Here is a 24,792-nt window from a genome sequence, read left to right as displayed (position 1 = left end):
TAACCTATTTATGTACGCTATCTTTGCTATCATTACTAGTGGGTAGACTAGAAATAATTAGATAAAACTAGAAACATTTTAATAACTAATTTAGGAAACGTTTTTTTCTTACACAGTATAAATACTTTATAAAATAAAATATCTGTTTTTAATATTTTAAGAAGGGGGCCCACATTAAACAACAGGCTAGTTTAAAGTCACCATAAAATCAAAATTGACTATATTTTTTTCTGGGATATGGCAGTATTTGTAATTAATGATTTATAGATGCATTATTATAATTAATACTTATTATTTCAAATTATTTAATCAAAATAACTTCCCTTCCCTCTTGCAACGACATCTCTTCACTGATGACGTGTTCACTGGTGCGAGGGCATGACAACTTGTCACTCACATGAGATCATCACAGCAATACCAAACAACAATGGTCCAATGAATCAATCCCCGATGGGGAAAAAAGTCCCATCCATCCTTCATTTTTCTTGATCGAGAAGCCGTTTTACTGGATATACGTCACAATAGAGAAGACAAGACTAACGCAACCTCCGTTTCATGCACTTTTAAAACCAGTGTGTGTGATATGTTATAGTTTTGTATTATGATATAGGGTAGTTTCGTTGACAGTTTTTCACTGCCTTTGAATGGTTAAAAAATTAATTAGCATTTATGAAGCATTTGAGGTCTTATACCTTCATTTTAACATTTTTTGTTAACATGTCTGGTACTTTGTAGTCTTAAGGTCAACACTGAGGTAACATCATGCACGAAGATTGCAAACTTGTGTATAAAAGTTGCAGTTATGAATACAATATTTTTCTATTAAAGTCATACCATTGACAACACTGACTCCCTAAACATAACATTACATCACAAGTTATGGATGGTAGCCTATCTCTAGCAGCATATCTGTTCATTACATCATATCCCGTTCATCCCTCCTCACGAGGGCGGGGTCTACGGTTAACGACATCATATCCTGTTCATTTGCATGTCCAGAGGGTGGGGTTTATGACACCAGCAGCTTCAGCTTCAGAGGAACTACAGGGTGTATCGGAACAGGCGATTAATGCGTTCCACGAGATAGCAGACGAGACTGTGGAGGACAAAGTCACCGAGAGGTAATGTGTATATTTGTGTTCCTATTTATCCATTCTTTTGCTCGTTTTTGAAATCTAGAAATGATCTTCTACGCAAGCTCGAGCTTTTGTTACTGTTCTACAGTCAGTTATTAGAAGTCCCTCTGTGCATATTTCACTCTTTATGAAAAATGTCAGTTGAATATGACAGTCGTTATAATTATTTTGCTAGTTGGACCCAGCCGATGACAGATCACGCGAGACGGGCGTTTTTGCGGATGTTGCGCGCGTTTGATTGATGTGGAGGTTTATTTTCAAAGCACCAACGTTTATGTTCTGCTTGTGTAGCCTAACGTTACGTGTATGAATCAAAGACATTTAACACTTTTAATGAATAGAGTACAGCATGTGTCCCTTACATTGCTTTTCTTTTTCAGCAAATAAAGTAGTATAGCAAGTACATTTAGGTGGTAAAACGGCAAAATATGGCACGGTAAACTCACTAGGTCAAATTAATTAAACATGACTAATTTTTCTGTTCACCCTCTGTTGGACCCTCTTACAAGAACTGAAACATATGCAGTGTTCATGGAATGTTTCACTTCCATTTGTGTATGAAAAGTGTTAATTTTACTTCTACTAATATTTCAGGGACTTCTGAGCCTCCTATATTCACCTAAATAATATGTAATGGTAAAAATTTAGCACATGAATGCACTACATACATTTCCCCTCTTTTCTGCATCTCAACTGTTTCCTTTATGTTTACACAAAACAATCCAGCCCATTTAAGTTTATCTTTAGTAAACCATATTGCTTTTTTGACCATTAATGAAATATGTCTGTAAAGATGTGCTTCTCTGTCTTCTTAGTACCGGTAGTTTGATTATTATTAAATATAGATTCAGATGTCCTTGTATCTATAGCATACATATTAACCTTGAAGGCAAGCCTGCATGTAGGCTGACTTGAGCAGAATCTGTTATGTCAGCTACTTTGTTTTTTGTTTTTAATTCTGAGTGGTCACAGTTTTTACCAGTCACTAGGTTGTTTGGGTGTGACATCTCTGGCAATAGTGGCTGTGCCCTTATCACCCTTCAGTATGGGACTTTAAAAGTCATGGACCAGTTACCTCAATGTTTTTGATCTTTACATTTATTATTATAGTATTGTATACGCATATTTAATCAACTCCCTGTAGTACCTGACCTGTTCATATTTCTGAACTATTGTATACCTTTTAATACCTTGATTGATAGCGTCTTGCGTGATATTAGCTTGGAAGCTAATGCTTATTTAATGAACATTGAACAACAATATAAAAAGACGTAGGCTATACATTTTTGTGCAATGCCACGCATTGAAATAACAGTTTCTCCTTAGGTTGATGGGGCTTTTTCTACAGGTTTTTATTTATTTTTAAGGTGCATGGCTTGCTGTGCACTTCAATTGGCTAGTTTGAAACAAGTCAAGCCTCTGGGTTCAAAACATAGCCTAGGTAATGACCTGTTTGAAGCTTTGCAAAAACAAATTCTGTACTTTGTTCCAGACAGAATCTGTCTTTTGGTGTGACTTGGACGTCTGAGCTGATGTTACCTCAATTTACTTAGCTATTTAATAGTTTTTATTTAAACAGGGACAATGTGCAAAAAACATAAATTAAAGATGCTTTGCACCAGATTTAGCTTAAGCTAGTTTCCATCTGTAGCCCCTAAGCAGGTGAATTACCATACAAAATATACAATTTAAAATGTAATTAGTCACTCAAATACAACTATTAATTAATTCATTCAACCATTCCCCATTACAACCATCAGTCCAAGTAAATCATACCAAGATTACTACAATAAAACATCACTAAAAGTTATATTTACATACACAATTATCTATGCTGACACGACTGGTTTTCCAATAGCACTTTCCTTGTATTGCAAGAAAAATCCTCCAGGTTTAAGGTAAGTTTCAGACTCTGTGGGAGTTTGTTCCATTCTTTGATGCCTTTAAATGAGAAGGCTGCAAAGGCCGAGCCACGTTTAGGCAGTCCTCAATAATTTCAACTCGTGGACCTGGTACTCCTAGTCATCTGTTCAGAACAAAACTGGACAAAAGTTTTCTGGGGAGGAGGCGCAATATTATTCAAAATTTTAAAAACTAATCGCACATTGGCATACACAATTATGTTATCAAAGTATAACGTTAATGCTGTATTTTTCAAGAATCAGACAGTGATGATATCTCAGTGGCTTTTTGTCTAATACTTTAACAGCTTGATTATATAAAGATTTTAAAGGTTTTATTGCTGTTTCACTCATCTGTGACCAACAAGAAATACAGTAATTAATATGAGGAATTATCATTGCCTCCAAGTAAATTTTTGCAGCATCATGAGTCAATGTATTCCTAATATGTCTAAAAGCAGACAAACTGTATTTTAGCGTGCTGCAAGTTTTCTTAACATGTTTTTTGAAAGTAAAGGTTGAATCCAAAACAAGACCTAGATATTTAAATTCCTTCACTACTTTTATTGTACTCTGATTTGCATGGAAAGGAGGACTTCAGTCGTCGAGTTTTGGTTAAATACAGGTCAGTGATTCCTAACCAGTTGTCTGTGTAGCATTGGGTACTTGAGCAGGTTTTGAGTCTTGAGCAGGTTTAGAGTCCAAAAGATTTTGAGACTTTGTTCCATTATATCATTAAAATCTGGACACATATTTACTTGTAGGTGATATTTCATACTTTCTGAGCTCTATGGTGTTTACATTTTACGATTTAGCCTACTTTTATATCTGGATTTCATTTATTAGGCTAATACATTTGCCATCAGGTCTTTCTCAAATAGAGTTTCTTATGGTCCCTGAACTGCAAAAAATTTGCTCTGGAAAAAGCTGAAGTGTTAGAAAGAGAGTGAGTCATTGTAAAAAATGGCCACTTTAATAATATTGATATCACTAAATCAATCAAAAAGGAACACACATCTGCTTTGGTGTTGAATGTGTACTAGAGGCTTAGGCTATTGCTGATGTGGGTATTTAAGAAAAAATAAGAAAGACTAGATTTGATTTTGAGAATGGCTGTAGAATAAGCATAGGCTATTCATTGTTTTGTCAGTAATCACCTGCTCAGATGCTTTTTTTTAAATATTCCTCAACAAAATGTCCCACTTTAACAGTAAAGTCATGTGTCTCTACTCAGTTTATGAATAGGATCAAGTTTAAAACTTAATAGGATTAAACCTAATTCTAGATGATTGAGTGAACATTCTCGCTATCTAAGTCATAAAATGTTTCTAGATGTCATGTTGATGTGTAACTGTTGACGCCCCTCTTTGTTATATGATGCAGATATTATGTTTTATCTAGAATAATATTGTATTTAAATACGCCCGTTTGCAGGTGTATAGGGCTGGGTTTGCCAAATACTTAACAATATGTAATCTTTAAAAAGTTTGGGGTTGGCAAGACTTGTTTTTAAAAAGTCATGCTCAATGATATTATCACTATTTAAAATCACTCCAGTCTCAGTGTCACATGATCCTTGTGAAATATTAATATTCAGAATAGAAGTATATTAGAAATTATTCTAATATGCTGATTTGGTGCTCAATAAACATTTCTTATCATCAATGTATAAAATAGTTGTACACAGTGTTGGCTTTTGAACGTATTTCAATTCATATTCATGAATCATGTCTTTGTGTCAAACTTGTTTGTTAATGTTTTAGAGCTGGGCTTCTTCCCCTGAAAAAATCTCTGTGGTAGGGATTGCATTCTGAGGTAAATCAGGGTACTTTTTAAAGAAATCCAGCCAAGTTTATGAATGTCATCAGTTTCCCTTAGATTTGTTTCGCTTTCACTATGTCATGTGATCTTCTGACTAAAAAAACCGAAACGTTGTTTAAAGGGCAAGTTCTGCTTTTTATTATAGGCCGTCTCATACCAGCATCATTACTAAATTCTGTGCACCTCCTCTTAGGCAAGAGGTGCTGATCATTTGCCACATTCCCCAGCAGGTAGCAGATCATGGTTGGCAGTTAATAGGTTAAGTTAATGCAAATCATCTTTGTGTTGAGGAATAGTTCACAGAATGTTTTTTTTTTAACTCATCGTCATGTTGTTCCTAACCTGTTTGCCTTTCTTTTTTTTGTGTAACACAAAATGACATCGTGCAGTGTTTTATATTGAAAATAATGTCCGGAATGTTCTGTAGAATTTTTTCTTTGTTTCAGAAGTCTGGAATAACATTAGGGTGTAACCTGACTTTTAATTTGTGCCAGGAATCTTTTTCATAAACTAATTTTATTCTAGCATAATGTTCTGGTGTTCTTAATGTCATGATCATTCACTTTATAATTCATTATTCTTGTGTAATCTGGATTGCAGAGGGTCATGATGTCACACCAGTGGGGAATGTGAGGCCAGTAGCTAGTTCAGTAATTTGTCTCTTGGTTTTGACTTTGTGCTTCTAAATGCTCCCACATGGCATGTTTCTCTTGCCCTGCATACCCCTTGAGAGCCCAATGGAGTCTGTCTCTGAGAGTATGTGTTAAAAGGTTTGAGATAAACAGAGAGGGATCTACTGTGTGGTTCGGTCCATCTTTGTGAATCTACATGGAGGTCTCTGCCAGTGTTTTCTTTAAAAAAATATTGGCTAGAGACTTCTTTTAAAACATTTATAGTTACAGTAATAAATCATAATTTTTCAGTTTTGCCAATAATTGAAAAAAAGATCAATAATCTCAATTATCGGCAAATGCCTTTTCACATTTGCTCATAAATAGTAACTTGAGTGTAACATTCATTTAAGTAACAATTAAAAAAAAAAGTCTCTTCCCAGATTTGTTGCATAAGGTTGTACCTGTAATTTATTTGAATGGAAAGTTCCTTATGTTTGCCTGACAGCTAAGCAAATTGTTTCCCCCTCCCTGTAAATGAAATGGGGGAGATACTTGAGACCGTTTATTTCACTTGCTCTGGAGAATGTTTTCACAGTGCTGTTGAAATGAAGTCCACCTTTCCCACAGAGTAGGGAGTAATGGCAAGTTAGAAATTATTTTGCTACTCTTACTTGGTTATTCATATTATAGTGTGAAAATATTATCCATTTGCAATGTGTAAATAGATTGTCCATCAGAAGAGATTTTCCTCTCCCCATGCTTGTTCTGGATAACAACATGGATGTAACGTCCCAGTTCATCACCATAGCCTTTATATATCTGAATGAAGCCTCTGTGTCCCAGCTCTAGATGGTTAGTATTCAGCAGAGATGCTCACCTTGAGTATGAGGGAGAAACAAGCTCCTTGGGTGACAGATTCTTTGCATTTCTGCACAGACTTAGCAATTTTTTTAGTTTATTCATAAATTATCAAATCTGACAAAATATAGCAGATCCTGGTTGGAAGTTAAGTTAATGCAGATCTTCTCGGTGTTGAGGAATAGTTCACAGAATGTGTTTTTTTAACTCTCCGTCATGTTGTTCCAATTCCAAACCTGTTTGGTTTTCTTTTTTCTTTGGAACACAAAATTAAATTAAGAATTTTATGTTGAAAATAATGGCCAGAATGTACTATAAAAAATGTCTTTTGTCTTCCATAGAGGTCTGGAATAACATGAGGGTGTAACCTGACTTTTAATTAAAGTACTGTGTAGAAGGCTGTATACAGATTGCATTGACAGCCACCACTCTTGCCTTTCTCTCTCTTATTTTGTTTCAAAATTGAACCTGCATCTCCCAAATGAGCAGCACCACAGATCAACATATTTAAAAGCTTCACCTATTTTATCAGTAACAGACAAATCAATATCTAAACCTTCTTTTATTGCCTTTTCTTTGATTCTACAAACAAAATTATAGAAACATATCCCGCCCATATTCTATGGCATGAAAGAGCATGAATAAAAGAGCATTATAGGAACTACGGTGGCTTCAAAAGCATGCGTGGACAATTACATTCTCCTCCCAAGCATTCAATATGTTTAAAAGAATGTTTCTTTTTGGAGGTTCAGACATAAAATCGTCTCAAATAAGATTGCTGATGAACCTCTGCAATCCAGATTACACAATAATAATAATTTGTTACATTTATATAGCGCTTTTTCTGGGACCTCAAAGCGCTTCACATATGGAAGGGGGAATCTCCTCAACCACCACCAATGTGCAGCATCCACCTGGATGATGTGACGGCAGCCATAGTGCGCCAGAACGCCCACCACACACCAGCTTACTGGTGGAGAGGAGACAGAGTGATGAAGCCAATAGGGATGATTAGGAGGCCATGATGGACAGAGGCCAAGGGGCAAATTTGGCCAGGATGCTGGGGTTACACCCCTACTTTTTTTTCGAGGGACATCCAGCGATTTTTAATGACCACGGAGAGTCAAGACCTCAGTTTAACATCTCATCCAAAGGACGGTGCTCTTTGACAGTATAGTGTCCCCGTCACTACACTGGGGCATAAGGACCCACACAGACCACAGGGTGAGCGCCCCCTGCTGGCCACACTAACACCTCTTCCAGCAGCAACCTGGTTTTCTCAGGAGGTCTCCCATCCAGGTATTAACCAGGCTCAGCCCTGCTTAGCTTCAGTGGGCAACCAGTCTTGGGCTACAGGGTGATATGGCTGCTGGCTAGAGAATAATGAATTATAAAGTAAATGATCATGACATTAAGAACACCAGAACATTATGCCAGAATAAAATTAGTTTAAGAAAAAGAGTCCTGTCACAAATCAGAAAGGCATTGAGGAAGGTCACCTTTATCTTGAATTAAGGTTTTTTTTTTTTTTTTTTTTTTTTTTAATACAGATACAAAAACATCTGATCATAAATTGACCAATTTAATATTTGTAGTCTAATGTATGTTGATCTGGGGGTGGGCAGGCATGTTTGAAGGAAGGTGGTGCAATGAAATAAATAAACCATACACCATCCATATGTGTCCAAATTCCAACAGGCTCATTGAAAAAAATATATATATATAGGGTCATTCCTTATCAAATCAACCAAATTGCAGAAACTTCCCCAGCTCAAATTTTTAATTTTGGTAAAAAAAATTCTGAAGATTATTGATGAAAGTCAAAATATTAAATGTCATGGATGTATATTAGTGCTATAGTATATGTGAACAGGCTTTAATTCAGTATAATTGTTCACTACAACTACCACGTACAAATTTTCTGTTTCAATATTGTCTAATTAATTAATAAATCAATCAATCAAAATATTTATGGTGTAATCCACTATGTTGTAGAGGGGGGTAATAAAAGGACAATTTTCAACTGAGATTTCGAACCAAATTACACGGTGTTAAAATGACTTAAAAGATTGCAACATAATTATTTTATTTTTACACCGAGATTGGTAGGTCTATTAGTTAAATCGATTTACTTTAGCAGTCTTTGTTGCATTACGCCAATGGTGACCATTCAAAAATGGGGGAAAAAGCACGTGTTTTTTGCCCCAAGTTTGCATGCCTGTAACTCAAGAAGCATTAAAGATATCTTAATATCCTTTTATATTTTGGTTTTTAGCAAAAACCTTTTGGTATCTTCATTTAAAGGCCCCATATGGTACAATGCCAGAGATGAGAATTTACTCCATGAGTAAATTGGTCAATTGTGCACATTTTCAGTGGCCATGAAACAAATGTTGGTCACTTTGCATACAGTTGATACATTTTTCGTTTAATTAAGGAAAAAATCTGGACAACATATAATATTGAAACTAGAATTTTTTTTTCTTCTATCAACACAATTGCATTGAATATACCTGTCTGAGAGCCATACATATTGTTTTTCCAAAGTTTGCATACCTATCACTCAAAAAGTATGTGTATGTATGTACTATACAGGTCCTTCTCAAAAAATTAGCATATTGTGATAAAGTTCATTATTTTCCATAATGTAATGATAAAAATTAAACTTTCATATATTTTAGATTCATTGCACACCAACTGAAATATTTCAGGTTTTTTATTGTTTTAATACTGATGATTTTGGCATACAGCTCATGAAAACCCAAAATTCCTGTCTCAAAAAATTAGCATATCATGAAAAGGGTCTCTAAACGAGCTATTAACCTAATCATCTGAATCAACTAATTAACTCTAAACACCTGCAAAAGATTCCTGAGGCTTTTAAAAACTCCCAGCCTGTTTCATTACTCAAAACCGCAATCATGGGTAAGACTGCCGACCTGACTGCTGTCCAGAAGGCCATCATTGACACCCTCAAGCAAGAGGGTAAGACAGAAAGAAATTTCTGAACAAATAGGCTGTTCCCAGAGTGCTGTATCAAGGCACCTCAGTGGGAAGTCTGTGGGAAGGAAAAAGTGTGGCAAAAAACGCTGCACAACGAGAAGAGGTGACCGGACCCTGAGGAAGATTGTGGAGAAGGACCGATTCCAGACCTTGGGGGACCTGCGGAAGCAGTGGACTGAGTCTGGAGTAGAAACATCCAGAGCCACCGTGCACAGGCGTGTGCAGGAAATGGGCTACAGGTGCCGCATTCCCCAGGTCAAGCCACTTTTGAACCAGAAACAGAGGCAGAAGCGCCTGACCTGGGCTACAGAGAAGCAGCACTGGACTGTTGCTCAGTTTTGCATGTCATTCGGAAATCAAGGTGCCAGAGTCTGGAGGAAGACTGGGGAGAAGGAAATGCCAAAATGCCTGAAGTCGAGTGTCAAGTACCCACAGTCAGTGATGGTCTGGGGTGCCATGTCAGCTGCTGGTGTTGGTGCACTGTGTTTTATCAAGGGCAGGGTCAATGCAGCTAGCTATCAGGAGATTTTGGAGCACTTCATGCTTCCATCTGCTGAAAAGCTTTATGGAGATGAAGATTTCATTTTTCAGCACGACCTGGCACCTGCTCACAGTGCCAAAACCACTGGTAAATGGTTTACTGACCATGGTATTACTGTGCTCAATTGGCCTGCCAACTCTCCTGACCTGAACCCCATAGAGAATCTGTGGGATATTGTGAAGAGAAAGTTGAGAGACGCAAGACCCAACACTCTGGATGAGCTTAAGGCCGCTATCGAAGCATCCTGGGCCTCCATAACACCTCAGCAGTGCCACAGGCTGATTGCCTCCATGCCACGCCGCATTGAAGCAGTCATTTCTGCAAAAGGATTCCCGAGCAAGTATTGACTATTGAGTGCATAACTGAACATAATTATTTGAAGGTTGACTTTTTTTTTTGTATTAAAAACACTTCTTTTATTGGTCGGATGAAATATGCTAATTTTTTGAGACAGGAATTTTGGGTTTTCATGAGCTGTATGCCAAAATCATCAGTATTAAAACAATAAAAGACCTGAAATATTTTAGTTGGTGTGCAATGAATCTAAAATATATGAAAGTTTAATTTTTATCATTACATTATGGAAAATAATGAACTTTATCACAATATGCTAATTTTTTGAGAAGGACCTGTATATGTTCATCACTAAATCCTGGACAAAGGTTGGTGATTTAACCCCTTTTTCTGAATTGGTTCTTGATGACTGCATTTTTTCAACTCTCTCCGCCCAAATGGACGTGGGGGTGGGATAGTGACAATTTAAAAAAACCTCTTGCGCCATGGTGGTCAGTTCCAGTAAATGTATTTACCAGTTTTAAGGCTTAGCTTCTTCGTCTCGACTGGAATGGTCGCGTTTAGCTAGGGGTGATTTACCATCCTCCACACTCATCCAAGGATTTCATACAGCAATTCACTGAACTTATCGGCAATATTGCCAAAACTTATGACTACTTTTTATTAGGGCCGGGACTTTAACGCGTTAATTAAGATTAATTAATTACAGACTTTAACGCGTTAATTAATTACACAAAAAAATATTTTTAATCGCACTTATTTTTGCACCGCGGAATGTTTCTCACTGGATGAGTTTCGGCGGACCGATTATACTGGCGCACCAACTAGCGTTCATGACGAAGAAGCTGGCGAGATCGCTTTGGTTGGCCGGTGGATGGGAAATTTTGTTACAAAAAACGAACGGATGGAAGCGTCGATAAGAGCATGGTTGTGTGCAAGCTATGCAACAAGGAATTCGCTATTGCTATTAGTGTAGTGTAGCAATATGCTATTGCTACACTTAATGGCAAAAATTGCACTGGTCTGCTGGACTTGGTTGAACAAAAATAAACAATATTTTGTATTCAGTCATTATTCAATGGTATACTAAAAATCCATGTGAAAAAAATTACTTCTCACTGTTCTCAGGTCAAATATTTATGCAATTAAAATGCGATTAATTTCGATTAATTAATTACAAAGCCTCTAATTAATTAGATTAATATTTTTAATCGAGTCCCGGCCCTACTTTTTATACATGGTTTTAACATCCATGTATGCTGTCAGTCTAACCCTTTATCCAAGGACTTTCTCAACCCCATTGACTCTTTTAACCTGGTCTAATAGATAAGACTCCTCTCATATTCAGGGCCATTCTCTGGACCTTGTACTCTCCCATGGGTTTGCCATCTCTGATACTCTGATATTCTTGTATCTGACTTTTTGCTCTCGGACCATAAGCCGATTTTATTCTCTGTGTCTCTTCCTAATCTCTCACGTCTCTACGAAAGCTATAACTTTGTCTCATTACTATTCTCCTCGGTTTGGTACAAATTTTAATCTGTGTTTTATGGAATCATGTTCACATTTGATCTGTACTTTGACTCGCCGTTACCTGATTTGGATGTTGCTGACCAACATCTAAATCTATTAAACTCTGCATGGCTGGATGTATTAAATGTCACTGCTCCTCTCAAGCCCTACAAGCCCTGATTCTGATACCCGACTTTTAAGACAAGCATGCAGAAAGAACTATTCAATAACGCGATTAGAACGAAGCACTTAAAGGTGCTCTAAGCGATGTCACACGTTTTTTAGGCCAAAACTTTTTTTGTCACATACAGCAAACATCTCCTCACTATCCGCTAGCTGCCTGTCCCCTGAACACACTGTAAAAAAACGCGGTCTCTGCAGACACCCCAGGCTCCACAAACGGCAACAAAAACAAACTGAGCTTACCCGCACCACGAAACATAACAAACTGTTCCAGCCAATGACCGACAAGAAGGGTTTGGGGGTGTGGTTTGGGGGGTTAGTGTGCGGATGAGGAGGAGGGAGGGTCTAGCTAGCCTCCGTTTTGTTTGACAATAGTTCGAACGTCAACAAGAAGTGACGTCACCCAGGATCACTTAGAGAACCTTTAAGAATAAATAACTTACTTCATCAGCTGAATCCGTTGCTCCTCGAAATGAAACTACCATCACTTCTGAGGTAACTTTTCCAGGACTATTACGATAGTATTATTCCTCACAGCGCAGCAAGACGAGGTAAAGTACAAGATTCTTATTAAACTGGTTTTATCCAGCTGATGTGGGCGTTGGCATGGCTTGCCTCAATATTTGTGTTTGAATAGAGCGCGCTCTCAGTGGGCGTGTCACATTAACACGTCATACGGTATTATTAGCTGAAAGGAAAAATACTGACATCTCTCTCTTTTCATACAGATTACATAAACTGAGAATATTTGTTTTTTATATAAATTACTTCATTTAAAAGAAGAGAATTTCAGCTTCATAAAGAGAAATCGCTCGTGTCTCTATGACAAGTATTGACTGAGTTACAGTTCATTTTTCGGACGCGTTTCAGAATGGACTTCACTCACAGAGAGAAGGCAAAACGCGCATCATGTTTATTTTTCTTTATTTGACAAAAAGCACAACACTTTGTTTTTATTGTGAGTATACACAAAGAACTTTAGACACTTAACAGGATCGAATGATGTATAACACTTATATGTAAGATCAAAATCAGTATTTTGAGTCTCTTTTGCACTTATAAGAAAAAAAGTGAGCTGGTATCGCCGGCGATACCGCCGACCCCAGAGGGTTAATTTATACTGTATCTTTTAACTAGTGGTCGGCCGATATTGATTTTTTTTGATTGCCGATATCTTAGAGAGCAGGGTGACCGATGGCCGATACAAAGCCGATATTTTTATATACACTGAACAAAATTATAAATGCAACACTTTTGTTTTTGCCCCCATTTTTCATGAGCTGAACTCAAAGATCTAAGACATTTTTTTATGTACACAAAAGGCCTATTTCTCTCAAATATTGTTCACAAATCTGTCTAAATCTGTGTTACTGAGCACTTCTCCTTTGCCGAGATAATCCATCCACCTCACAGGTGTGGCATATCAAGATGCTGATTAGACGGCATGATTATTGCACAGGTGTGCCTTAGGCTGGCCACAATAAAAGGCCACTCTAAAATGTGCAGTTTTACATCACACATCACAATGCCACAGATGTCGCAAGTTTTGAGGGAGTCTGCAATTGGCATGCTGACTGCAGGAATGTCCACTAAAGCTGTTGCTCGTGAATTGAATGTTAATTTCTCTACCATAAGCCGTCTCCAAAGGCGTTTCAGAGAATTTGGCAGTACATCCGACCGGCCTCACAACCGCAGACCACGTGTAACCACACCAGCCCAGGACCTCCACATTCAGCATCTTCACCTCCAAGATCGTCTGAGACCAGCCACCCGGACAGCTGCTGCAACAATCGGTTTGCATAACCAAAGAATTTCTGCACAAACTGTCAGAAACGGTCTCAGGGAAGCTCATCTGCATGCTCGTCGTCCTCATCGGGATCTCGACCTGACTGCAGTTCGTCATCGTAGTTACTGACTTGAGTGGGCAAATGCTCACATTCGATGGGGTCTGACACTTTGGAGAGGTGTTCTCTTCACGGATGAATCCCGGTTTTCACTGTATAGGGCAGATGGCAGACAGCGTGTATGGCGTCTTGTGGGTGAGCGGTTTGCTGATGTCAACGTTGTGGATCGAGTGGCCCATGGGGTTATGGTATGGGCAGGCGTATGTTATGGACAACGAACACAGGTGCATTTTATTGATGGCATTTTGAATGCACAGAGATACCATGACGAGATCCTGAGGCCCATTCATCCACAACCATCTCCTCATGTTGCAGCATGATAATGCACAGCCCCATGTTGCAAGGATCTGTACACAATTCCTGGAAGCTGAAAACATCCCAGTTCTTGCATGGCCTGCATACTCACTGGACATGTCACCCATTGAGCATGTTTGGGATGCTCTGGATAGGTGTTTGCAACAGTGTGTTCCAGGTCCTGCCAATATCCAGCAACTTCGCACAGCCATTGAAGAGGAGTGGACCAACATTCCACAGGCCACAATCAACAACCTGATCAACTCTATGCGAAGGAGATGTGTTGCACTGCGTCGGGCAAATGGTGGTCACACCAGATACTGACTGGTTTTTGGCCCTCCAAAACCTTTTCGGTAGCCGAAATTTCGGTGCATCCCTCAACCCAAACCTAAAATACACACTCAGCATCACAAGTGCAATTCTGTACCAGGTACACTGCAGTGGGACAGTTAAAGAGTCAGACTGGTAACCCGAAGGTTGTGGGTTTGATTCTCAATAGGCAGGAAATTACTGAGGTGCTCTTGAGCAAGGCACCTAACCCCCAATCGATCCTTGGGCGCCGCAGCAAAAATGGCTGCCCAATGCTCTGGGTGTGTGTGTCCATGGTTTGCAGTGTGTTTGTGTGTTCACTACTCACTACTCCCAATGTGTGCATTAACTTGGATAGGTTAAATGCAGAGGACACATTCTGAGTATGGGTTACTATACTTGACCTTCACAGGTCACTTAATATATTTATTATATCAGGTAATATTATTATATTACCAAGCAAGTTTACTACGCTAGAAAACCCATATGGAGCTGATTATGTGATGATGCAAGTGTGAAAATGTGTATGTTTAAAAAACATGCACTACATCATAGGTCATAGTGTAGTATCATGCAAGGAACCACACGAAAAGTCTTTATTAATAAATAACCTGCGCCTGTAATCATAATTTATGAAAAGAATAAAAAAAAATGAATTACTTCCTCTAGTGTTCATTTCAACTGGAAACCACAATGAATTGAATGTGTAGTAGGCTATGTTTTTGGAGTTTAGTAATGTAGGTAGAGGTAGGTTTTTTTGTTGCTTTGTTATTTGTGGCAGGACATTGACATAAATGCAACTTGAAATTAACAGTGATAGGCCTATGATGCAGTTTGGCAAGAAAGTCCCATGAATACATCTAAGAGAAATGCTCTAATCAGTATGTCAGGGTTTTCCAGAGACTGACTGTTTTTTCATTGCTCTTTTGCTAATGTATCATCTTTTTCCATTTCTTTTCAAACCTCTTTTTAGCTATTACACTATTACTGAATTTTATCATTACTTTTGGTGCTCTGTTTTATTTCGAGGCATGCTTCTATACTCACATTCACCTGAAAGATCTGATAGAGAGTGTGTGTATGTATGTATATATATATATATATATATATATATATATATATATATATATATATATGAAATGCATTGTTTGTTTACCCATTCTTCACCAGGGCATTGCCGTTGAATCAAAGCTTATAACCTGCCTGTACTAGCTCATGTTATTTATTTGTACTTTATTTGTTCCCCCGCTGTACATTCCTTTTGCGGTCTCTGTTGTAGATGAGAGCTTATCTCTGCTGTCTGTTCCCAGCTGGCACTGGTCTCGAGGGTATGAGAGCGTACAGGGAAAGTATGCAGGGAAGTGAGTGTATGATGTGGAAGGGGAGAGAGGGGGATGTTTGGAGCCCTATCAGGTCTTGGCCCAGTTTTCCCCACTGTTTTTCCCATCAATCCAGGCAGGAAGTTCCATACAAGCCTAGCTCAGTGAAGAAAGTCATCTGGTTTCCTGTAGGTCAGATATTTCCTCTCGCACAGCATGTCAGAGGATCTATATAGTTTTTTTTTTTTTTGTTATTATTATTTTGTAAAATCAATTCCAGAAGACATCTTCAAGCTAAACTTCTTTATAGCTGTTGAAATATTTATTCTCTGCAATCAAGATACCTTGCCTTTTATACCCCAAGTTTATGAGCAGAGTTTAATGTCAGCTTTGAGCACGATCATTTCATAAGTATACAATCTGTATTTATTGAGGCTGTCAACCATTAAAAAAAAAATAACAATATTAAAATGTACTGTGTTAAACATTGTACTCTACCGTTTATCATTTTGGGCTCTGTTAATTCTTTACAAGAAATTAATACTTTTATTAAGCCAGGATGCATGCAATTTTTCATACAGTAAAGACTTTTACATTGTAACAAAAATATATATTTCAAATAAATACTGTACTTATGAACTTTCTGTTCATCAAAGAATCCTAAAAAAAAACCATCATGGTTTCCACAAAAAATATTAAGCAGAACAACTTTTTTTTTAACCTTGATAATAATAAAAAGAAATGTTTCTTGAGCACCAAATCAGCACATTAGAATGATTTCTGGAGGATCCTGTGACATTGAAGACACTTAAACTGTAGTATATGTTAATTCATTGCATGCAGTAATTTTGACAAATTTAGTATTATAAACCGAGTCAGGGTCAACCTCAATGCTTTTGAAAGTTGACATTAAAACTCTCAGTAAAGTCCAAATAAAAGGGGTTTAATATTGTCTTGATTTGCAACATCAATCCAAGGTACATTTATGTATTTGGCAAATGTTTTCATCAAAAAAGCAGTGTTTTTCAGTAAGTGTGATAACTGGCAATTGAACTCATGATCTTGCCTATGGCTGGCAACAGCTGATTTTTAGGAACACCATTAAAATGGCAATCACAATTAAGTGGAACAATCACTTCCTTTTGTACAATCAGGGGAACTACACAAAATAATTTCTGTATCCCAATTCCGCACTGTTATCAGTCAAGTGTGAACTACTATTGCACTAGATATTACATTTTTTGTGTTACTCACCAGGGTTTTTAATATAGTTAAAATAAGGGTGATAATTTAGCTTGTATATATTCTGTAGTTTGTTACAATTACCCTTCGAATGCTTTATCAGTGAATGAAGTGTGCCATATGAACTAATGTTGGCCCTGACCCGTTCACCGTCACCTGCTCTGCTTTGCTCTGGCCTCTTCTTTATCCTTGCCTGAGCTCTTGACGTGTCCCATGATTGCCCCCAGCAGCCCTGCAATCAGAGAGGGTGAAGCTGAATAGGTCAGCTTGCCACTCCACTCAAGCAGAGGGCATACCTCTCCTGTGCATGAAATCAGTGACCTTCTTCTAAACTGGCATCCATTTAAACAGCTGAAAATGAGAGAATCTGTGCTGTGTGGGAATAGAATCATCATTGATCTCTGAGCTTCTCCCTTAGCTGTAGAGAGGCTCACTGGGCGACACAGCTGAAGAATGCTCATCACTTTTAGTGGTACGGCAGCTCCACAGGCCCAACTCACAGGGGTTCGGTGATGAACGAGTGTAGCAGAATGTGGACACTACTCAGGGAATCCTAATGAACTCCTCTAGCTGGGGGAGGAGGAGTAGGGCCATCATTAATGTTTCAGAAGCTTAAGAAGCATGCATATGTAGGTCATATCCATATCTGCCATCATTTTAGTTTGCCCAGCCCCTGTTTAACCTTGTTTAACTGGCATTTTCTGTAAAGCCGATGATACATTGTGCATGTATTCCACTGTGTTGTCATTTGGATTTTACCAGTACCATCTTTTAACACTTTTGAGCTATTTCCCTAAGTGTTCCTAGAAAGTGCTTCTATCTACAGTCAAATAAAGCCACTGACCATTGTTTTTGTTACATTATTGAATGTTTTGGGTCTGTAAGATAAAAAAAAAAAAAAAAGGAAAGATATTAATACTTTTATTCAGCAGTGATGCATTACATTCAAAACACATTAAATTTAAATCAAGTGACAGTAAAGACTTTTTAATTGTTACAAAAAATGTCTATCTCGAATAAATGTTATTTTGAATGTTTTGATAAAAATAATGGTTTCCACAAAAATATTAAGTAGCACAACTGTTTTCTGTAACAATTTTACGTTAGCAGTAAATGTTTGAGGTATGTAGTATAATATGCATGATCTTATTGGTCAAATAAATGCATCAGTGGTGTCTTACTGACTTACTTTTGACTCTAAACTTTTGAATGGTAGTGTACAATATATTATACAATTTTATTATTTAAGCTATTTTTGGGATATTGCCCATCCCCAACATGACTAAATGGGACAACAAGCATCTTAAATGGACAGCTTTAAATAAGCCTTCGTTAGCAGATTCCTGCGTCTTCCTGCCCGGTGTCCTAGTTTCCTATTGAAGCGTTTTTTTGGGGACCACCAGGAACAATAGCTGGAAGCAGTGGGTCATGTTCCCCTTTCCTCTGCTCAAGAAGACTAGTATGAAACGTTCTTCTGTGGTCTTCTTATTATTCTGAATGATCTTATGAATCATAACAAGATGCAGAAATAGCCTGTTTGGATTTCAGACCTAATTAATCTTAAGTATCATCCTCATTAATCAGCTGTGGTTCTCCAAAGAACATCCACCATATAAAAATAGTGCGCAAATTACACAACTCAATTTAATAAGTATCACTAATAGACTGTTCGCAAAGACCCGCCCCCTTTAGTTACTGTTACTATGTCCGACAAGCTATGCCACTCTCACGCGGCGCCACACATCATGTTCTCACGCAGTGAAAAATACATCGCGGAGCAAAAAGGACACTGACAACACGCTGACAGACAGGACAGAGCAGGTTACTTGTAATATGAAACAGTCTCAACTTTCAAATTTGGTCATTTTTTTTCAATTAATTTAAACAATAAATGCCGTTTTGTGGCTCTTTAATGTGCTGTGACAGATCGCTGTAACGTCTCCGTTAAAACTGCTCGTAAACCGATCATCTCTTCCTTCTAGTTAATTTATAGCATTAAGTAAACATGAATGAACATCATAAGGATTGTTTCAACCCCAGAAAGACGTCAGTACACGTAGTTTTTCAAGTGCCATTTATGCAAGAATCACTCTGTTGATGTGATTTTACTTTTCTTATGGTGTGTACTTTTCAAGTAATGCGTCATAAGTGGTTTATTGTGCTCATCTGTTAGCCTAGAAATTTAGACGCACCCTAGCGGCAGCAAAAATTATTTTGCAGCAAAGTGTGGTCTAGCAACTCTCCATAGACTTTTGAGCTGGAAAAAACAAAAACTGGCCAGGCCAATCACATCGTGTATAGAGTCGGCGGGCGGGCTTAACATAATGACGACAGAGTTGTGACGGTTCCGCGTGATTTCCATAGGTGATTTCCCTGCTACTTGAAAACAAAGAAGATGCAGCTGGCGAACAGCGGTCTTTCGAATCGGCTTTGGCCGCGACTCTGGATGATTTGGAGTTAAGAGAACGTCACTGTCATTCTTAAAAAAGGAAGATGTGTTCGGAGTTTTGATGACCGGATACGGCAAAAGTTTAATATATCAACTAGCTCCGCTGGTGGGAAAACGCATGGGACTCACTCATCCACAGCCGTTCGTTGCTCTGGTTGGTTGTAGCGCTGTCCTATTGCGTGCAGAGGGAATTTGAAAGACAACAGTTTATCCCGCCCCTCGGATTGAGGTATGCCAATTGTGAGTTCCCAGACCTAACATCTTGATGTAGGTCTGGCTTGCCAGGCTACTCATCTGTAGATGTTGTGGATGGGAAAAGTACCAGCGCTGCTCATAAAAATAAACCCAGGGCTTTCCTTCCACACTATTTTAATTTCATAAATGGGTGTTTTCCCTGGTGTTGCGTTGGCAAGTGAGAGCCATTGCTACAGATGTCCTGAAGAAGAAAGATGCAAATAAAAAGGATACCCTTACAAATATATTGTGAAATGTATTGAGAAATTCACTCAAGTGATTACGAGGTTTTTCCATTTATACCATCTGCACTTTGAATGGCTGGTTTCCACCTTGTTGTTGCATTGCACACACTACAAAATCATGTTGCAATAATAACAAACAGGTTTGAAAATATGGCAGCGCCTGTGACTGCTCGAGACGCGCTCTGATGTCAGAAGACTTCTCTGACTGGCTCTTACTTGACAAGCATTGGTGACGCAACAAGCACCGATGTAGCCGCAATCCAGGGGTTTTGTCGCAGACCTTGGAAATCTGTCTGTGACAGCAAAGTCCAACCAAAACTCATGTAGTGTGAGCTTCCCTTAAGACAACCTGTTTTGTTAATCCTGGAACAACATTCCTGTCTGAAAACATAACCCCACCCATAACGTATCCCTAAAATCAGAGGGAACATATTGGTGAATAACACTGATGTAGAAGCACACAGCCCTGGTTGTACGCCTAAACTTCACATAAATTGTAAACTTGTCCTTCAAATCTGATTGGTTGATTGGAATGTTGATCCATGAACATGTACTTGGTGCTCAAATGTACTTTTGAAAAATGTCATGGTATTGCATTTGATAAATGCGTGGGAAATGTTGTGGTATTAATCATGTACATGGCAAAAACATGTTGCTTTTTTGTAAATGTGATATGTGAGTGACAAGAAGAAGCCTCCAAAAATAAAACTAAGTTTACTCTTACTGGTGCTGCTGGGCAGTAAACCCTTTTTTTTTTAATCCAACAGGCTTTGTAGTAATACTAATAACTTTCTACATAATTTGCATCTATTTAGTAAGAAACATGCCATAAGGATTACCTTTACAATTGTCTGAAAGTTTTATTAAAGTATAGAGTGTTAATTCTAAAATGCTTTGGAACCAGCATGATAAAATATATTTGTATTATATGATTTATGTACCATGATCCAAATGAACGTTTAAATGCACACCTGTTCTTGTGTCGATGGTTCAGCTTCTCCATAATAGTTTTGTTTCTCCTCAGGTGGTGCCAGTTTGTCTGTGGGCGTCTTGTGGTGTACCTGAGGGAGACAATTAGAAATGGCAGCCAATAAGAGTAGGGGTCAGAGCTCCCTCGCCCTGCACAAGGTCATTATGGTGGGCAGTGGAGGCGTAGGAAAGTCCGCCCTCACACTTCAGTTTATGTATGATGAGGTAAGTCAACAGACCATATGTTGTACAACATCTGGTAGATGCCGGAGGCTCTACTTACTCCATAAGTGTCCAAAAAAAAGTGTTGCTAGTCTTCAAGATACTCTTGTTCTCTGCATTGCCATGGTTTATTTACTTTATCAGTGATATTGGAAATTTTTCTCCTTTAGTTTGTTGAAGATTATGAGCCCACAAAGGCCGACAGCTACAGGAAGAAAGTGGTGTTGGATGGAGAAGAGGTGCAGATTGACATTTTGGACACAGCTGGGCAGGAAGACTACGCGGCCATCCGAGACAATTATTTCCGTAGCGGGGAGGGTTTCCTGTTGGTGTTCTCCATAACCGAGCACGAGTCTTTCACAGCCACAGTAGAATTCAGGTCTGTGGTATTGCACCATTCTTGCTACTTGAATTGTAAGCTAGTATAATCAGAAAATTGGATCTCCCATTGTGGCCTTGTATAGTCAGAAAATTGGACCACTCAACATTAAATGTATCAGTGTGTGTTTGCAGGGAGCAGATCCTGCGGGTTAAAGCTGAGGAGGAGAAGATTCCACTGGTTTTGATTGGAAATAAGTCGGACCTTGAGGATCGGAGGAAGGTTTCAGTGGCGGAGGCCAGAGGAAAAGCAGAAGAGTGGGGTGTGCAGTATGTAGAGACTTCTGCCAAGACACGAGCCAATGTGGACAAGGTCATTTTTCTGCTTGTTTTTTTTCTAAATTTAGATGATTCATTTATAACTTTTAAGTTTCAGTTTTAAATGGTGTGTGTGTATATATATATATATATATATATATGTGTATATTTATGTATATGTATGCATTTATTTATTTATTTTTGTTATTATAATTTTTTTGTTTGTTTTTAAACCATTTAGAAGCATAGTAACAAATTGTTCCATTGCTGCCCCTAACCATACACTTGCTTTGATAATATGCATCCAGTCTGTATTCCGGAATGATAGATGCCTTGAATGCAGAAATATGATGGCGGGCGGCTACAGTTTATTAAATGTAGCAGAATCCAATTTTGGATTATTTTCTGTGTAATGCAGTCTCTGATGGAAGTATACCATCAATATGTATTGCAGTGCCACAATTCAAACATGTGCTTGCTGTTCAGCGAGCAAAAAGTACATCAAGTTTTTATCTCTTTAATTCTACTTGGTGGTAAATTTTTTTAATGCATTTTGTTAAATATTTTTTCGCTGCTAGTATTCATTTGTTAACAATTATACATTTTATTATACTGATAAATGTTTTTTTTATCTAATGAGGGAGGTTTGAGCTGCAAAGGGAAACAACAAAAAGAATAGTCTTTTTCTCTTTATTCTAACTTATTTTTTTTTATTATTTAATAAAAAAAATGTACAAAATATTTTTTGCACTGATAATTTTCGATTTTATACAACCATGTCATACTGAGCAATAATGAAACTTTTGTTTTTCCAAAGGTATTTTTTGATCTAATGAGGGAAGTCCGTGCTAAAAAGATGTCAGAAAATAAGGACAAAAACGGGAAGGGAAAAAATAAGAAGAATAAGAAGAGCTTCAAAGAGCGATGCTGTTTACTTTGAACTACACATGGACTTTTCCTCACCAAATCTACTTGCAACTCTGTGGGGAAACTCCCATCAGAGTGCTTTTTCTTTATTAAAATAACTTAATGCGTAAGGTTTTGTACTTGGAGAGGTAAGCCTTTATCACAATCTTTTATTTGCTTAGTTAATTTCAAACAACTAGATTTAAGAATGGTATGCATACGTTTTAATGGACGATGATGACCACTATATGGCTACTGGTTAAAGAAGACTGTGGCACTTTAGGACCTTATTAAATGTAGTTGGCCAACATGCGCCCAACACTAACTTTATAATATCTTTCCCTCCACAGTTTTTAGTTGGCAAAGTTATCTCCTCATTTTTTTTAGTGCACATCTTTTGAGTATTTCTGTGTCAGTTTTTTTTTTCAAATCTATCCATTTTTATTTCAACTCCTGTTGACACCATCATGGTATAGAGAGCAAGAAATGTTTTTGTAGATGATGTCAGTACTGTGATTTTCAACGTTGAAAACCTGCTATGAATGACGCCATTGAAAAGCACACGTGGTACTGAGGACAGAATGCGAAGCATGGATCAATAGCGCCACCCGGTGGTTTAAAAGTATATCTTTCAGGAAGTCCTCATGCCTAACTACAAGTTACTAACCTCTGTGAACTTATCTGCCTTTATGCTTTGGTGTTTTATTGAAATATTTTTGTAATACTTGTTACATTTTCACCACTGTCTTATGAGAAGAATGTATTCTGTGTGAAAACGTGCCAACAAGCATCATGACTTTGCAGCATTTTCAGACTGATCATAAGACACATTTTATTTAGTGTTTGTTTAGCACCCTGAGCTTGGAGCTGCGGTTTCACCAGTCATTTAAATAACGGCTCTTTTATACAAATATCACCTAACCTAAACTGCTATTTGTATTGTAGTTTTCCACTGCTTTTAGAAGAACAATGTCAAGTATGTTGCCAAATAAAAAATTTTCCTCCTTTGTATCACTTGTTCTTCACTTCTAAGATTCAAAGAATTTTTATTAGTCAAATCAAGTAGATTGTTTCAAAGCAGCTTTACAGTGATATACAGGAAAATAATGATCAATGATGCAAACAGTTCATTTCGGCTGTAAAGCCGCTCTAAAAAGACTACTAGTGTCAGTACTTCAGTTGATTACGTTTGGTTCAGAACTGTGTAAAGTTAATAAATTATGGAATGAGTTCAATTCAGCTATAAGCAGCTCTGGAGAAAACAGTGATGTCATCGTCCCTTCTCATCCAATAGTGTCAGTGCAGTCAGACCAATAATATTGCTGAATATTAAGTATGCCCAAATAAGCAAGCCAAAGGCGACGGTGGCAAGGAAACCAAACTCCTTCAGATGACATAAATGGAGGGAAAAACCTTGGGAGAAACCAAGCTCAGTCGAGGAACCAGTTCTCCTCTGGCCAAACAAACCAACATGTGATTATGATTCCAGGCTGCATCACAAATCAGATTGTAGATTGAGCATTCAGAATATTTTATCCAGCTCCTTCTGCTGAAAGATCGGATACATTACGCCGGCATTTGGAGGGAGGAATTGAAGCTGGTTAGTAACAATAGTGTTTTCTAAGGGTAATAACTAAAGACATCGGTACTACATTTATTGGTTTAAATTTATAATTATTTTTAAATATTTAATTTAATAATTATATATATGTTTATTATTATAAACAGTATATATTATTATTAACAAAAACAAATGTTTTTGTTATTATAAATAATAATAATAATACACCTAGTGGGCCACACTCCAACATATTTACATTTGTACATTTAGAAAAGCTAAAATTCTAATTTTATTTATAAATTGATTAGGCATGATTAATTTCTGTTAGTGTTGGATTTCAAATTCATCAGCATAAATATGTTGCACAGTATATAAAAAAATCATAGAGGTAGAGAATATCAATATTTATAATCAGTCTGAAACTTTGTTTTCACCACTGCATTATGAATATATTCTGCTCTATTGGCAGAGCAGCAGAAGAACAAAGACAGCGGTGTTCTGCTGATAAACCTGCAGTTTTCCACTGGATGGCAGTCATGCTGTTTCCACAGATTCAGATTGTGCTGCTGGCTGCCACATGCAACTATTTCTGAATATATTGATCAGGATCAGTGGTTCGCATGAACAGTTTCTAATGCA

General features: G+C 37.7%; 1 protein-coding gene across 1 annotated transcript; it reads left to right on the top strand.

Annotated features, from left to right (window-relative positions):
- Positions 1-968: 968 nt before the first annotated feature.
- On the top strand, positions 969-23,214 carry ralba (v-ral simian leukemia viral oncogene homolog Ba (ras related)). The gene is made up of 5 exons (XM_056244333.1): positions 969-1,121; positions 20,884-21,053; positions 21,221-21,429; positions 21,564-21,741; positions 22,504-23,214. The coding sequence occupies exons 2-5, from the start codon at positions 20,940-20,942 to the stop codon at positions 22,624-22,626; spliced, it is 624 nt and encodes a 207-aa protein (XP_056100308.1). The 5' UTR covers positions 969-1,121; positions 20,884-20,939; the 3' UTR covers positions 22,627-23,214.
- The last annotated feature ends 1,578 nt before the right edge of the window (positions 23,215-24,792 follow it).

The sequence above is a fragment of the Rhinichthys klamathensis genome, unplaced genomic scaffold (genome assembly GCF_029890125.1).
Source record: "Rhinichthys klamathensis goyatoka isolate OS25496 unplaced genomic scaffold, OSU_Roscu_1.1 h1tg000961l_1, whole genome shotgun sequence".
NCBI classification, from domain to species: Eukaryota; Metazoa; Chordata; class Actinopteri; order Cypriniformes; family Leuciscidae; genus Rhinichthys; species Rhinichthys klamathensis.
This window is presented reverse-complemented; position numbering and strand designations above follow the sequence as displayed.

What these genes read in the sequence shown, in the direction of transcription:
- ralba (XM_056244333.1), top strand. Translation starts at nt 20,940, where the DNA reads ATGGCAGCCAATAAGAGTAGGGGTCAGAGCTCCCTCGCCCTGCACAAG. An exon ending in ACAGCCACAGTAGAATTCAG is followed by an intron (nt 21,430 to 21,563) that starts GTCTGTGGTATT and finishes GTGTGTTTGCAG; the next exon opens with GGAGCAGATCCTGCGGGTTA. An exon ending in CACGAGCCAATGTGGACAAG is followed by an intron (nt 21,742 to 22,503) that starts GTCATTTTTCTG and finishes GTTTTTCCAAAG; the next exon opens with GTATTTTTTGATCTAATGAG.